The sequence below is a fragment of the Anthonomus grandis genome, chromosome 2, assembly GCF_022605725.1.
Source record: "Anthonomus grandis grandis chromosome 2, icAntGran1.3, whole genome shotgun sequence".
Lineage (NCBI taxonomy): Eukaryota > Metazoa > Arthropoda > Insecta > Coleoptera > Curculionidae > Anthonomus > Anthonomus grandis.
Genome location: NC_065547.1, coordinates 21,540,163 through 21,555,119, shown reverse-complemented (window position 1 = coordinate 21,555,119; position 14,957 = coordinate 21,540,163). Strand labels below are relative to the sequence as shown.

General features: G+C 33.0%; 1 protein-coding gene across 3 annotated transcripts in view; it reads left to right on the top strand.

Moving 5' to 3' along the window:
• The window catches only part of LOC126750324 (DNA-binding protein P3A2-like), a 68,915-nt gene that overhangs the window by 34,575 nt on the left and 19,383 nt on the right, over nt 1-14,957 (top strand). For 2 of the 3 annotated variants that reach the window (XM_050459896.1, XM_050459895.1), the window contains exons 3-6: nt 844-1,269; nt 1,332-1,460; nt 7,954-8,094; nt 8,152-8,302. In XM_050459896.1, the coding sequence (XP_050315853.1) occupies nt 844-1,269; nt 1,332-1,460; nt 7,954-8,094; nt 8,152-8,302 (847 nt within the window). The remainder of the gene's footprint in view (nt 1-843; nt 1,270-1,331; nt 1,461-7,953; nt 8,095-8,151; nt 8,303-14,957) is intronic. The other variant, XM_050459897.1, reaches the window with a different exon arrangement.

Below are 14,957 nucleotides of genomic sequence, written 5' to 3'. Positions count from 1 at the left end.
GCTATTTTTAGGGCTGTTAAGTAATCTGTAACGTAACATTAAGACTTAAGATGCGAGGATGGAAATTGCAGATCAAGAATTGGTTGTGTAATTGAAACGATTTACATGAATATTGAATAGCGCATCAAAAATGATCCAGGTAATATCATAATTCCTAAGAAAGAAAATGTAAGGACGTGAATCTCTTTTTATAGTGAATAAGCTCGGTAAGCTTTGTACGGTAAACTCTCAATGCAACTGAAAAATTATTAAACAGTGATGCCATGCACCAATTGCGAACAAAAAATCGCAAAATATGTTTCTTTAAATTGTGTTTAACATTTTTTTAAAAACTGGTCGTGCAAATATTACAATGGAGAGATTTTTAGAGGAAGAATCATTATGTGGACACTGATTAATCGAGAATTAATAGTCATAAACACTATGTAGAATGCTTAGTTATACTAACCTAGAATTTATGAGTTTTGTTAGCATTTAAAAGCCGATTATTTGCATCGAATCAATCTAGAGTACACTCAATCGCCAATAAAATTGCACTATCTAAATCAGATATAGATTTTCCTTACAAACCCTGTTTGTATTACCTTCAACTCGAAAATAAATAAAGGACAACAAACGTGACGGTGAGTTAATGCTATTCAAGAGTAGAAGAAAAGGAAGCCTACATATAATGGAGCTCTGGTGCACCCTATGCCGCATTTGTAACAAAATTGATAATTTATTGATAAACTAGACTCTGGTTTCTATTAGAGAGATACGAACGTAATAAAGCTAAAACCTTTTTAGAAATTCCAAGGCAACCTAATTTGTAAGTAGTTTAATTGTAATTTCTTTTCTTTTTAGCGAATAATAGACGAGTACACCACAAAAGTTGGTCAACAAGTGGTTATCCTAGCAGCAACACCAGGGAACCTACCCAATGGATATAGAGTATTTGGGGCTAAACCTCTTGAAGGAATAATACAAAATCTGAAAGAGACAATTATGGAGGAGCTAGAACAAGCTTTAACTGAACAGGCACCCCTTCCTATTGAGGATGATCCTACACTCTTTGAATTACCTCCTCTCATGATTGATGGTATCCCAACACCAGTAGAAAACATGACTCAGGCACAACTTCGAGCTTTTATTCCTTTGATGATGAAGTATGCTACCGGAAGAGGTAAACCTGGATGGGGAAAAAAATGTGACAGGCCTCCATGGTGGCCTAAAGAAGCACCTTGGGCTAATATTAGAAAGGATGAACGTACACAAGCTGAAAAACAAAAGGTTTTTTTTATTTGGTTATCTTGTTAAGATTTTTAGTTTAAAAATGTGTATACTGTTTCCAGGTACCCTGGAGATGTGTTTTAATGGAAATTGTAACAAATTGTTACAAGTTTTTTGGAAGGGAAGATTTACTGCCTACCTACGTAAAGAGTAATAAGAATAATAATGCGGATACGTTACCTAATACCAGCGTAAGTTTTGAAAAAATGTTTGTAAGTAATAAGTGATTTGCATTAACTATTTAGCTCTTAACTATTTAACATTCAACTCTTTATTATTATCGGGAATTTAACTCTCTTGAAACTGCTGCTTGTTAACTCATAGAATACGCATATATACTCATAGAAACTGCTGCTTGTTAACTATATCTACACACGCGAGGGGCTAGATCTGTGTGAATAATATCAATCAATTACAATGCAGCCTATTAAAATAGACCATAATTATTTTACAAAGCATGGATTATTATTGATTGATTATACTTTTATTTATATGGATCTAGCACGCCGCGTGTGTAGATTTTCTGTTGTAGACTTTGGAGATTTTTACATTCTGGTCGGTCAGTTATGATTACTGTTGTCACATTGAAAATATTTAAAACATTTTTGCTTGTCTTTTTTTTTGTGTAACACAAACTGAAAAGTGGCTTGTGCTAATAAGGATTGTTAGTAACGTTAATCCAGTCAGTGTGCAGGAAAGATCTAACCACCAATTCGTCCTTCTACTCACCGAAAATATTGGCGTTCATCATCGCAGGACCCAGATAATATCAATAGGCACATTAAACTTTATACCTACCACCTATATAGGCTTGTCAGAAAATATGCTAAAGAACGTAAGGCCCTCTCTTAAGGTGAGTCATAACCTCAGCCACAAACCTCAGGAAAAGTTTGATGTATTCGACGAAAGTCTTGTGGAATATTTCTGCCTAGAAGATGTTAGAAACTTAGAAAAAAAGGCTACACATCATGCATGATCATATCAAGCAAGTTATAAAAATACTTTAAATTAAAAAACTCCACTTAAAAATATGCCTGACAAAAAGTTCGATGAACTTAATAGATTTTCTATCGCAATTACTACCTATAACAATGGAAGTCAGCCGCGATCATCCTGATTCGCAAACAGGGTGAATCACCAACAAAGCCGCAACAAACTACAGACCCTTTAGCCACCCTATTAGAATTAGGGTAAATCATGACAAGACTAATAATAAGACTACCCCTCCTTAATAGTTTGGATTCTAAAGTGAGCGTTTCAGAATACATAAGACTATCATACTCCAGTATTACATTTTACATTTAGATTGAGCAAACTATGGTTACCAAACAGTAGCAGTTTTCTTCCACATCTCCGGGACATTTATAAGATCATAAGCATAGAGAAATGCGCAAAATCCAACTTTTCGGAATACCAAATATGTAAGGTAATCAGTAGAAAGTCTTGGCAGAAAAATTCATCCGCAAACTAAATTCAGATAGCGACGAACTATCTTTCAAAAAACTTTTATCAACACTAATGGAGCCTTAAACTAAACGAATAAAAATATGAACAGCAACAGTATTAGTCGAAGCTTTGACACTATATTAATGTTACTGATATGTTACAAGCGAATCCTTAAATATAAAAATAGTCCTAAGCTAAGCATATTATAATGTAATATAAACAATTATTTATGGTTTGAGGATGGTGGATTAATTATGGATTAATTATGGTTTATGTCTTCTCCACCCTCAGTTCTGTCAACGTCTTTGTTGACAAACTTCTGCAGGATTTTCAAAGGGATGACCTTCTTTCTTCCTTGTGTTTGCCAATGATAGATGATTAGTGCTAAGTAGCATAAAAGGATTACTGATATTATGGTAAGAATATAATTTTGCATTGGAACATGGAGATGTATAGGTTTGATGATATCTTCTTGGATTTTCTTAGGATCCTGAACATGTCTAATGTCTAATTGATTAAAATATTGGTGTTTGGGACTTTTGTAATTTTTGGATTTATGACTTAAATATTGTTGCAGGTTAATGAGTGTTTGTGGTGACTAATTATTACGTCACATTGCAGTATAATCTTATGAAACTGGAAGCAATCTTGGTTCGTGTTAGGTGAATACTTTGATTGTACATCGCAAGTCATGAGGTTTTGAGGAGTTTCATTGGAATTTTCAGAGTTCTTAACTTTTCTAAAAGAATGGAATGCAATCTTTCCACAGGACTGTTAGAGGAAGAATTTTCTGGGATAGTGTAGTGAACTTCTATACAGAAAAGTTGACCGAATTCTTTGACTAAATTATCTTGAAATTTCTTACACTGGCCTGTGACGATTTTTAAGGGTGTGATGATGTGAGAAATAACGACGTAGTTTGTTTAAAATAGTAAAGGTGTTTTTGTCAGTTATAAACTAGGTTTGGGCATATTTTGAGAATTAATCTATTATTGTTAGAAACTGTTAATTTGAGAACTGGACAATATCTAAGTAGTTTAAATGGTTTTTCATAGAGCAGTGGTCCGTCGTAAGCAATTTTGTAAGGGAGTCTTTCGTATTTATTTTGGAGGCATACTTCATATGAATTAATAAAAATAGTTTTTATTAAATCCGAACTTCGTAGTGTAGGCCATAATAATTTCGTTTAATATGGTTATACGTTTCTGTTATACCTTTATTATTACTTTTGTGATAACTGGCTAAAATTTCTTTTTGTTGAGTCTTGTCAGTTATGTCAAGAACGTAAGTGCTAGCAAAAACTAGTTTTACTGCTGTATTTAGATTATAAAATATTTATCTTTGAAACATTTTCACAAAATGGTGGTTTATATTAAAAAGTTTACTGTGTGTTTAAATTAATCGCCATAGTCGATGGCAAGGCGATTTGTTGCATAATTAAGGGACTGTGAATTGGCGTCACTTATTTTAAGAATGTTAAAAAATATACGGGAGAGAGCATCTGCTACTATACTATCTTTTCTTTTTTATAGTGAATTTCGAAATTTTATTGTTCTAGTTTTATTTTCCAGCTAATTAATCGGAAGTTGGATTCTCTGATTTTTGAAAGCCAAATTACGGGGCAATAGTCGGTTTCAATGAAGAATTTTTCGCCATACAAGTCTGGTCGAAAATGATTCGTCGAGTCCACTATTGCGAGAAGTTCTTTCACTATAGAGTAGTTTTTTCTACTAAATTTAGGGTTCTTGAAAAGAACGCTGGTCGTTTTGGGATAGCACACTATATAGTCACACCACATAGTCTATGGGTATGTTGGAGGTGGTAAGTTTAAAGAGTTTTGTGAAATCGGGGTATTGCAAGATAGGGGAATTGAATATAAGTTCTTTGCATTTTGAAAGGTTATTTTTTTACTCTAAATTTTCTATATCAATTTGGGTTTTTTTCGGAGACAAGGTTTTTTCTCGTTAAAGGAAAAATAATTTTGGCGAAATTTGTGATGAATCGATGATAGTACCTTACTAGCCCTAAAAAGGATTTAATTTCTGTCTGATTTCTTGGTATCGGGTAATGTTGGACTGATTTAATTTTTAAAGGATTGGGTTTTATTCCCTTGGAGGTAATGATGTGTTAATGTGTAATGATGTGTGTGAGGTAAGCTACCTCTTTACACAGGAATTCTGACTTATCAGGCTGTAGTTTGACATTAAATTTCCTTCCTTTCTTATAGTCGGATTACCGAACAGATAGAGTAAATGATGTCCGCGAAATATAGGCCCGCCCATCGATGCAACCTTGGCAGATTTAGACGAGGAGAATTATGCCTACTTATTTTAAATTATTTTACCGTACATCTTTGCTTTGTAAGCAGCTTTTTTTTAAATATAATACGGTCGCCTGTAAAATGAGTCCAAACCGATTTTGAGGTTATGCCAGGTAATGATATAAGAATCCCTTTTAAGTATTTTGTTATGCAAAGTTATGTTAATATATTATAATTAAATTTAGCATATTTTTATTTTTTAAAAATCAAGCCTTGGTACGAGCATTTTTAAAGTTTTATGAGTAGGTAAAGTAGTATTTTTAGGCATGATGTAAAAAAAGTTTATAAGAAAAAGTTGTTTAGAATGCAAAATTATGCCCGAATACCGAATTTCATAACCATAGGCCTACTTTGATTTTTACAAATTTCAATCTCTAATAATTAAATATGAATAATTAATTATTCATTGGTACATAAAACGTAAAAATCAAAGTAGGTTTATGGTTATGAAATGCGGTATTCGGGCATAATTTTGCATTCTAAACAACCTTTTCTAATAAACTTTTTTTATATCTTGCCTAGAATTACTACTTTACCCTCCACTTTACCTACTTAAAAAATGTTTGTATCAAGGCAAGCTTGATTTAAAAAAAAAATATCCTAAATTATATTTTTTAATCAAGCAGGGCTGGATGCCAAACGGTCAAATTTTAACCACAAAATTTTTTGTCATTTTCACGTATAAATTCGCTCATCCTGGGACACACTGTATATTAAAAATATTTATTACCTGCTGCTTCTGCTGTAAACTGGACTTTTTGCACTTTGTTGTATGCTGGATGCTCGTTATCACATGTTTTATATATGTTCATAATCACTTCCTTTTCAGCAATGGTCAAATGTTTTCATACTCTTTTCTTGGGGGGTGACAATGGGGGTGTACGTGGCGCGTCAGCCATTATTTGTTAACAAACAAGTTAACAAAAAAATAAACACAATCTCAACTTTTCAATATTGCGAAGATTCAAATATTCGAATAGCAGAAAATTCAACCAAAACGATCTAAAGCCGCTCGACTAATAAAATTAAATAAAACCCCAAGTCATGAACCCTATCGAGGCTCTAGGCCACACCTCCGGCGCAGAACGATCACGTGACCACTCCATATTTTTAATTTTTTATCAGGGGTTAAGGGATCGAAACGTAAGATATTAAATTTGTTTAAAAATGGATATGATGGATCCAGTATATCGAATTGATGTTGGATGACTTTGAGCCTTTGATAAAAATGTACGTGGATGATAGGCGTGGGGTTAGGAATAGTTCAAAAGCCATATTCAACTTTTACTAAACTGTCAGGTATTATACTATTTTTTATGTCAAATGCTGGCAAAATAGTGACATTATTTTCGAAATTTACTACTACTTTTAAAAAGTTATTGTTAAAATTGTGTACCGGATGCAAGAGAGGTTTACTGTAGGCCAAAGAGAAGGTTATTATATCTAGTAATTTTAGGGTTTAGCTTTCATAATCTAGCAAGGCTTTTAAATTTTAAGGCCTTTTGATCCTATCCTCGAGGCACCAAAGTTAATTAAAACTGTCAATTGCTTTGGTGGTAAATAAAAGTATGGAAGCTCAGTTTGTTGTGCTATATTAAGTTGATGACAGGTCGGGTCCTGGTTACCAAAAAATTGCGAAATTATCATTTGCAAAATTTTGTTCGGAATTAGGGTAGTGGTTTTGGTCATTAGGGTTCGTTAATGTGCGATCAAAAGAGTTTTCTTTATATTGAAGATATACAGAATAATATTGAGGTGAATAATCGCTATATTGTTCAGACTGGTTGTCTTCCATGGAAGGCAGATCGGGATAAGACTTAATGTTGATCTCAATGTTAGTTGACTCTTGGGAGACAAAATTTTTGAGGTCTGATAATTGGAAAAAGTTGGGTTGTCGAAAAGACGTTCTTTGTTAATCCTGCCTAGAGGGTCTAGTTATGGAGATTGACATTCGATTAGGAGGGCTCTTATTTAGGTTTATTATAATTTTAAGTACAAAAACATTTCTTGGTTTTCCAAAAACTTGAGCATTTGTGAGATAATGTCTTTGAATTGATCTAGGTCGTGTGTTTATGAGCTGGGGAACCGTTGTTGTAGGAACATCATGGGGAGTTGATAAAGTAGTAATCTTACCAGACTTTTAAAAAGTTATTTTGTTTTGTATAGGAATTATGGTTATTATTAATATTATTACTAAATTAGTTATTATGTGAATTAGACGTTTTTCTATTTGGTTAATAATTATAAAATTAATTTTTAATTTTACATTTATTCTTAAAATCTTAAAGTATTGCAATTGTTGATGTAAAATTTGATAAGTGGTAGGATCGCCGAATTTTTGCCTTAGAGCCTATTTAATTGAAGCCGTGAATGTAAATCTGGTCTAGAAAGTACAAAGTCTCGAATTGCATTGTCAATTCATTTTCTCTTGGCTGCAAAGACAACTTTATATTGTTGAAGAAGTAGTTCATTCTTGCAGTGGAGTTAATAGATCAATGGGTAACTAAAGATACTTCGGTCATCCTTCACTAAATTTATTTAAAAAAATAATTCTACATGTTTCGGACATATAACATGTCCATCATCAGGGATAACAATTTAAGGGTTTCCGTCAATACATCTTACAAATCTAGTCAAGGTTAAAAGCCAGCCTCTGACAAGGTTAAAAGGTTAAAACGAATTAAGATACATTAGAATGGGATCAAACATGGATTTACAAAAACTTTAAAGTGTGTAAAGTGAGTACTTTGCGAACGTTAGTAGAAAAAATAGTTTTTTCAATCTTATTAACAACTCATAATCAGTCATTAATTAAAATCTTTTAAGAAAAAAGGGGGCTTGATTTTTATTTAATTTTTTCTTTTTTTTTATAATAATATGTCACCCTAAAGCATTAACTAATATTTTTAAATCTTTAGATAATGAAAAAATTTAAAAACCGAGCAGTAATTAAAGCCCGTCACGATCCAGTTATAGACAATAATATGCAAGTGAACTCCAACGGTCCGATCTCAATTCCAAATGCTACAGATGCTCCACAATCTCAGAATTTGGAAACGGTAAGTTATCCCAACTTGTCAATAATTATGTTTCGAGTTAATTAAGGCTGAATTTAGTTACAGGCGGAAAATAATACATGCACTGACAATACTATGCAACCGATAAGCGAAGGAAGTGTTCTAGTTAAGAGAACTGATGAAAATTCAGTCCTTGGTACAAGCGTGAACTCAGGAAGTCAGCTTATTTTGAGTGCTGAAAATGTATATGGTGAGTGTTTCATCAGATAACGTACCTAACCTAAAACAATATTTATTTTTGTTATAATCATTTTCTCAAAATATTAATATAATAGTAACTACTCTTTTTGTACCTAGTGAAAATTTTATGGGGTGTTTTGTGCTTAAATACACACTGATCTGATTGCAAAGCTCCTAGATGCGATACTTGCTGCATATGTTTTAACCTAGTGCGACTGAACACAGAGCTATAGTTGTTCAGAAACACATCATACTATTTTTTTGCGAAGACTGTGTGCTTTCGATTTAAAAAATACCTACCCTAATCTTTGTCGATTAGGGTAGGTATTTTTTTTTTAATAGTTCATGCAGCCTAAAGAAGAAATCATACAATAGTTGCAGGGCGAAATTTATACATTATTAGGTTCATAACTTAACTTATCTTTTAGATTATTTACGGAATCAAAGACCTCAGGAAGTTGTAATTCAATAAATGGAATATCAACAGTGTTTATAGAAAAGTTGAAATTGTTGCAATCAATTTTATTAGAACGATGTACACTTGAGAACTAGCTTGCAAACAAGTTCGTTATATCTGCTTGCAAGTGTATATTTGGCTTATTTCAGGTAACAAATAATTAAAATCCATAATATTTCATGATTTTTGTTCAAATATTAATTAACAAATCAAACGAACTTACCTAAGTGAAGTTCGATCTGGATTATATGAAGCCTTGTCGAAGTAAATAAGTAGAACAGGTAGTATCTCCGAAGGCATCGAGTCTCACACAAATTCAAAGCAAATAAAAAAACCCCCCCGCTCCTGCATACCTAAATCCATTGCATACCTTCAGTCTTCTTCAAAGCTACATTGTTGCAACCAAGGGAAATAAATAATAGGGTAGGGAAGGGACTTATTTACTTCGACAAGGCTTCATATAATCCAGATCGAACTTCACTTAAGTAAGTTCGTTTGATCTGTTAATTATATTTCAGCCTTGTCTCGTCAATAAGTAGAACAGGTAGCTATTTAAAGCAAGTAGCAACAATTTTCATTGGAAACTTGTCATATTAATAATAATTAAACAACATAACGAACAGAATAACGAGAAAAAATAATATTAGGCACACACTTAGAATTGGTATGTACATAAAACATTAATTCTAAGGATGGCATCAACATAATATGGTTATACATTCATTTTTCAAGATAACTTATATCTTAATAAAAATGTACCTACTTAATATGACAAATAACAAATCTGGAAAATATTTTCCTATACTAACATTAGAAACAAGAAACTTAAAGATAAAAACTCATCATAATACTAACAACTAAGAACAGTCGTTGCAAAATTGTCTTTTTGAAGCAAAGGTCTGTTATAATGATTGGCAAAAACAGAGGATTTCTCCGACCAGCCAGCTGCAAGCCGAATAGAGTCATAAGATACTCCCTTTCGCGCAGCTGCAGACGTCGCAGCATGGCGAGTACTATGAGCTGTGAATTGGTTCGTATCTAACCCACTCTTCTTTAGAATCACCTTTAACCATCTAGAAATTGTTTGAGAAGTGACATCTCTATGAGGTTTCTTAACGGTAATAAAAAGATTTTTTGACGTCTGTCTTAAATTCTTGGTTTTATTTAAATACTCAATTAAGGTTCTAGCTGGACAAATTTTCTTATCTTGATTAAAGAAAAGCAAAAGAAGAGTAGGTCGAATGCGACCTTTGGCTGAAGTTTTAAGTTTTTTAGGTATTTTAATCTCAACTTTGTTTTCATCTATAATAATATTTTCAACGTCTATGTTGGTTAAAGGCTTAATGTTTCATTAGACATAGATTTAACATATGTCAAAACAATAGAGGGGTCCCATGTGTAATTGTATCTGGGAGCAGTAGGTCTTAAACTATGGACCCCTTTAAAAAACCTCTTTTCTAAAATCCGAAGTTAATTCTAGCCCCAACATTTAAGTAAGAGCTGCTCTAAATAAATTTAAAGACGTATAAGTAGCTCCATTTTTAAATTGAGTAGTAAAAATTTTTAAAATATCTGGGACAGAGGCTGAATAAACATTCATGTTTCGAGATTTTCTAAATTGCCACCACAGTTTAAGACCTGAATTATATTGTTGAATTGTAGAGGTAGTAATGGAGGCCAAGCAAATTTCTAAAGCTTCTTCAGGTACTGAACCAGCTCTCAGGGCTTGGAGGATAACACACCTGCCACCAGGGAAATTTTTCGCCAAAGTGGATGAGGCACGTTCCTAAAAGAAAGTAAACGTTCGTCAGCCTCGAAAACTAAAAGTGTTGATTCTAATAATGATGTAAAAAGTGGGTACCATGGCTGGGATGTCCAGAAGGGCACAACGACAATTCCTCTAGCTTTTTCCTCTTTTATTTTGTGCAAAGCACGAAGAATAACAGAAAATGGTGGAAAAGCATAAAAGAAAAACTTGTTCGATTTTATCGTAAAGGCGTCCACTGCTATGCATTCTGAACCTCCCAACCATGATACAAGCTTTTTGCATTTAGCGTTCATTTTTGAAGCAAAGAGATCAACTTCTGGTTTCCCAAAAGTGGATATTATATCTTTTAACACCAAGTTCCTTATTTCCCATTCGGTTTCTTTGGATAATTTAAGTCTGGATTATGCATCTGCTTCAAAATTGTCTTTAGACTTTATATAACTGGCATATAAATAGATATTTTTACTCTTGCACCATTGCCAAATAATACGAGATAATTTATTTAGGGATTGATGCTGTACACTTCCCATCTTATTAATATAAGCCATGGCAGTTGTATTGTCAACTCGGAATAATATGTTACGGAATAATGTTACCAAAAACATACTCAAAATATTATGTTGCACAAGACAACAAGTATGTATGTTGCCAAAAACATACAATTTAAAATGTACGTCACCAAAAACGTACAATTTGGTACTTACTGTTTAACTGGTGGACATCCACCCTAACTGTTTCACGAACAGAGTGGCGAGGCGACAAATCACTATCATACGGTGAAGAATATGCACTGGGTTCTCCGGCATCACCGCCTCTAGAGCTCCCCATACTCTCCAAACGTCGCCTTTTTTCTCGACTATTAATTTCATCTAATTGTCGTTGCATTTCGGCCAATCGTTTTTCTAAACGCCGATTTTTCCGTTCTCTAGATCGACTACGAGAATGTTGTCGTTTACGGCTGTGCTTAGGCATATTAACCTATTTATTTAATGAACAATGAACAACACGGTAACACGGTACAAAATAAAAATCGATAATTTCGAAAAGCATTTTCAGCAAAATGTTTTAAAACCAAATAAACAGCTTTTAGCTCTAAATAATTTATATGATAAGTTTTTTCTCTTTCGGTCCAAAAATTTCGAGAATTTGAAAATTTTCTTAGCAATTTTAAAACTTTTACATTTTTTTCTTTAGGTAGCGAAACAGTCATTGTTGTAGAATTATATAAAAATCCTAAACATCGAACACAAGTTGAGGGACATAATAATTTTTCTTTTTTTTGTAATTAACAATAAAACCCAAGTTTTGTAATAATTTGATAGTCGACATGATATTATTATGGCACTTCTTTTGGGAATTACCAAATAGCAAAAAATCGTCTACAAATAGTACACATGTGTGATTTCTGCTCCTTAAATAGGCTAGTATGTACCATTTTTTAAAAAACCATATTTTTGAATAGGCTTTTTAATAAAAGGCAATCAATAACCTTGAATATATGATAAAATAAATTTGTGATTAGTAACTTCATGCCACTTATTTACAAAATATTTTAATCTACCGGCATATACACTACCCGCAAGGGGTTGCTTTACTGTCGACGTCGACGGAACCTCTCCATCTGTCTTTTGGGCAGTTCCCTCGGTTTCCTTTCCGTCCGTTGATCTGGATGGTTCTTCTGCTATTGGCGTTGGTAGGGATAAGGTCTCTTGTAATATTGTCCAGCTCGGGTGCTCTCCTGCAACTGAGCTGGACCCCTGGAGTTTAAATGAGTGCGACTGACAGGTTTCTTAGCAGTTTTCGGCTTAACCTGCTTAAGTTCCTCGCCTGATTTTCCAGGTTTTTTGCAGCCTTCACTCGTTCTTCCAATGCTTGACCAAACAAAAAATTATCAGTAGGCGCAGCAGAGAGCGTATCTTTTAGATCCTTATTCAAATTTATAGAAATAAGATCTTTGCGTGTCATGGTGTCAAGATGGTGTAGATGACACAATAGGCGGCCAGCATTACTTAGGTATTGTATATATACGTTGTTGCCCTCCCCTTCTTCAGCTAGCATCAAAGTTAAGGCTTGGGAAATTGCTGATATGCTTGCAGCCACAAACTGCTGTTTTCGCACCAGGCGCTCATCTCTGCGGAGTATTTGAGCAGTTAAGGCTGCCCTAACCTCGGGATTTAACTGAGGTACTTCCAGAGACTTTTCGGGTATTATATATTTTTGGAGAAGAACTTGAATATTCTCCTCACTTAAACCATTCTGTAAAATATTACTCCAGCGGGGGACTACTGCCTCATTAATTGGAGGTCCTAAGACGGTCTTATTTATTGGCTCATCGCCAAGTATTTGCACAACCTCAGAACTCAAATATTTTTCTTTTGCTTCCTCTGATTGCACGATCGGGGGCTGAGGATTATTTTCTTGCTGTTCAGAATCACCTGAAGCAATAAAAGAGACATGTTAATTTCTAATTTGTATTAAAAGAGAAAAAGAACAATAAGCATATTAAAGTGTTATCAAAAACACATAATATCATGTCTCAAACAACAAATACATGTAGGTTGTACAAAAAATATGTTGCTAAAAACAAAATTTTAAAATTAAGTTTATTTTTTCACTAAAAATAAACAAAGGTCAAAAGGTCATAAAAAAAAATAATATATATATATTATATTATATATATTTATATAATAATATCATGAGCTATCTTTGACAAAACAAGTTTTTTTAATTCTGGATGAAGTGGAATACATTTTTTTTCAGTCAACTGATAATAAATAATTATCCAGGAACATCGTATAAAATTTGATTGACTCAAATTTAAATAAGAAAAGGATTTTCATAGTAATCTTGCTGGGTTGTTTTGCGGACAGTTTATCAAAATGTTAATCCCGAGTAGCCAATGGAAAATTGCAATCTCCAAATAAAAGTACAGGTACCTCTGGGTAGCTGTTTCAAGTGGTCCCTACGGCTGAACAGTGAGCAACTTAGATATCCTTCGAGGAATTTGGTGGGATGTAGACACCACGCAAAACACATGGTTTACCTGGACAAAGAGATGCTTAACATTTAAGACTTCACATTTGTATGGTCTCGCACCAGCATCAGAACTCCATCTCCACGAAGCTTAAAACTTAGTCTTAGATTATCATCGACTCTAAAAACATTGGAGGCTGAAAGTTCAGTCTCCCTTCTCTTTCCTATTCTAAGCCCTAGAATTGCTTAGAATAAGAAAGGCTAGAATTATTTAATAAAATATGATAATTCTATAAAAAGAAGTAAATATTTGAAGTTAAATAATACGAAAACTGATGAAAAATTTACATGATAAATATTTATTAATAATAGATCATGCTTTAAATAAACAATGTTACCATTGATGAACTTTTCGTGCATTTTTTAACGTACTTCATTAGAGTAAAAGTACCTATCTAATAAACAGCATTTTTATGGAAATAAAATATTTTATAATTATTATAGGTTTCTTAATCAGATTTTATTTAGATTTATTTCTATGATACCCTATTCTACGTTTATGATGACGGTTCTCCCTTGATATAATGTTATGACAGTATCGATATTTACTTGTCATAAGATCGGCTTGAATCGCCTTTTTTCCATGGTGTGGCACAAACGGAACAAGTTTTTACTATCATAACAATTCACAAAAACACTCAAATCAGACCTTTTTCGTCTTTCAACCAATATTATATATATGTTTTTAATCCAAAATTTAACAGTAGTAAGTTAAATTAGAATTATTATATGTGTTAAGTTAATATATTTTTGAAAATTTCCTATTGTGCAAATATGTCTAAACTTGACAACAGAGAATCCGTGAATATGTTTATAAATAAAACACCCCCCTTGCCCCTGAGCATATGTTAAACACAAACAAAGTTGTTGTTTACTAATTCTATCATGCTCAAGTTCAAGTATAGTCGATCAGCTGCTTATGCTTTGTTCTCTAACCTTCGGATGTAACGTAAGCTATTAATCCATTAATGTTATAGATCTTATATTTCTTCTAGGGATGAAGAGATTAAAATTAATTGATATTTGAACAAAAATAATGAAATGTTATGGATTTTAATGATTTGTTAGCTGAAACAAGCCAAATATACACTAACAAGCAAATATAACTAACTTGTTTGCAAGCTGCTTCTCAAGTGTATATCGTTCTGATAAAATTGATTGCCATAATTTCAACTTTCCTATAAACACCGTTGATATTCCATTTATTCAATTGCAACTTCCTGAGGTCTTTAATTCTGTAAATAATCTAAAAGATATGGACCTAATAATGTTCTAAAAAAATGTATATACAGTTTATCTAAAGCTGTATAAACCAAATTTAATTTATCTTTGAAGTTGCAAACTTTTCCTGGTAAATGGTGGCACCGCTACATAAGTCCTGTATATAAAAGTGGCAACAGAGAGTAT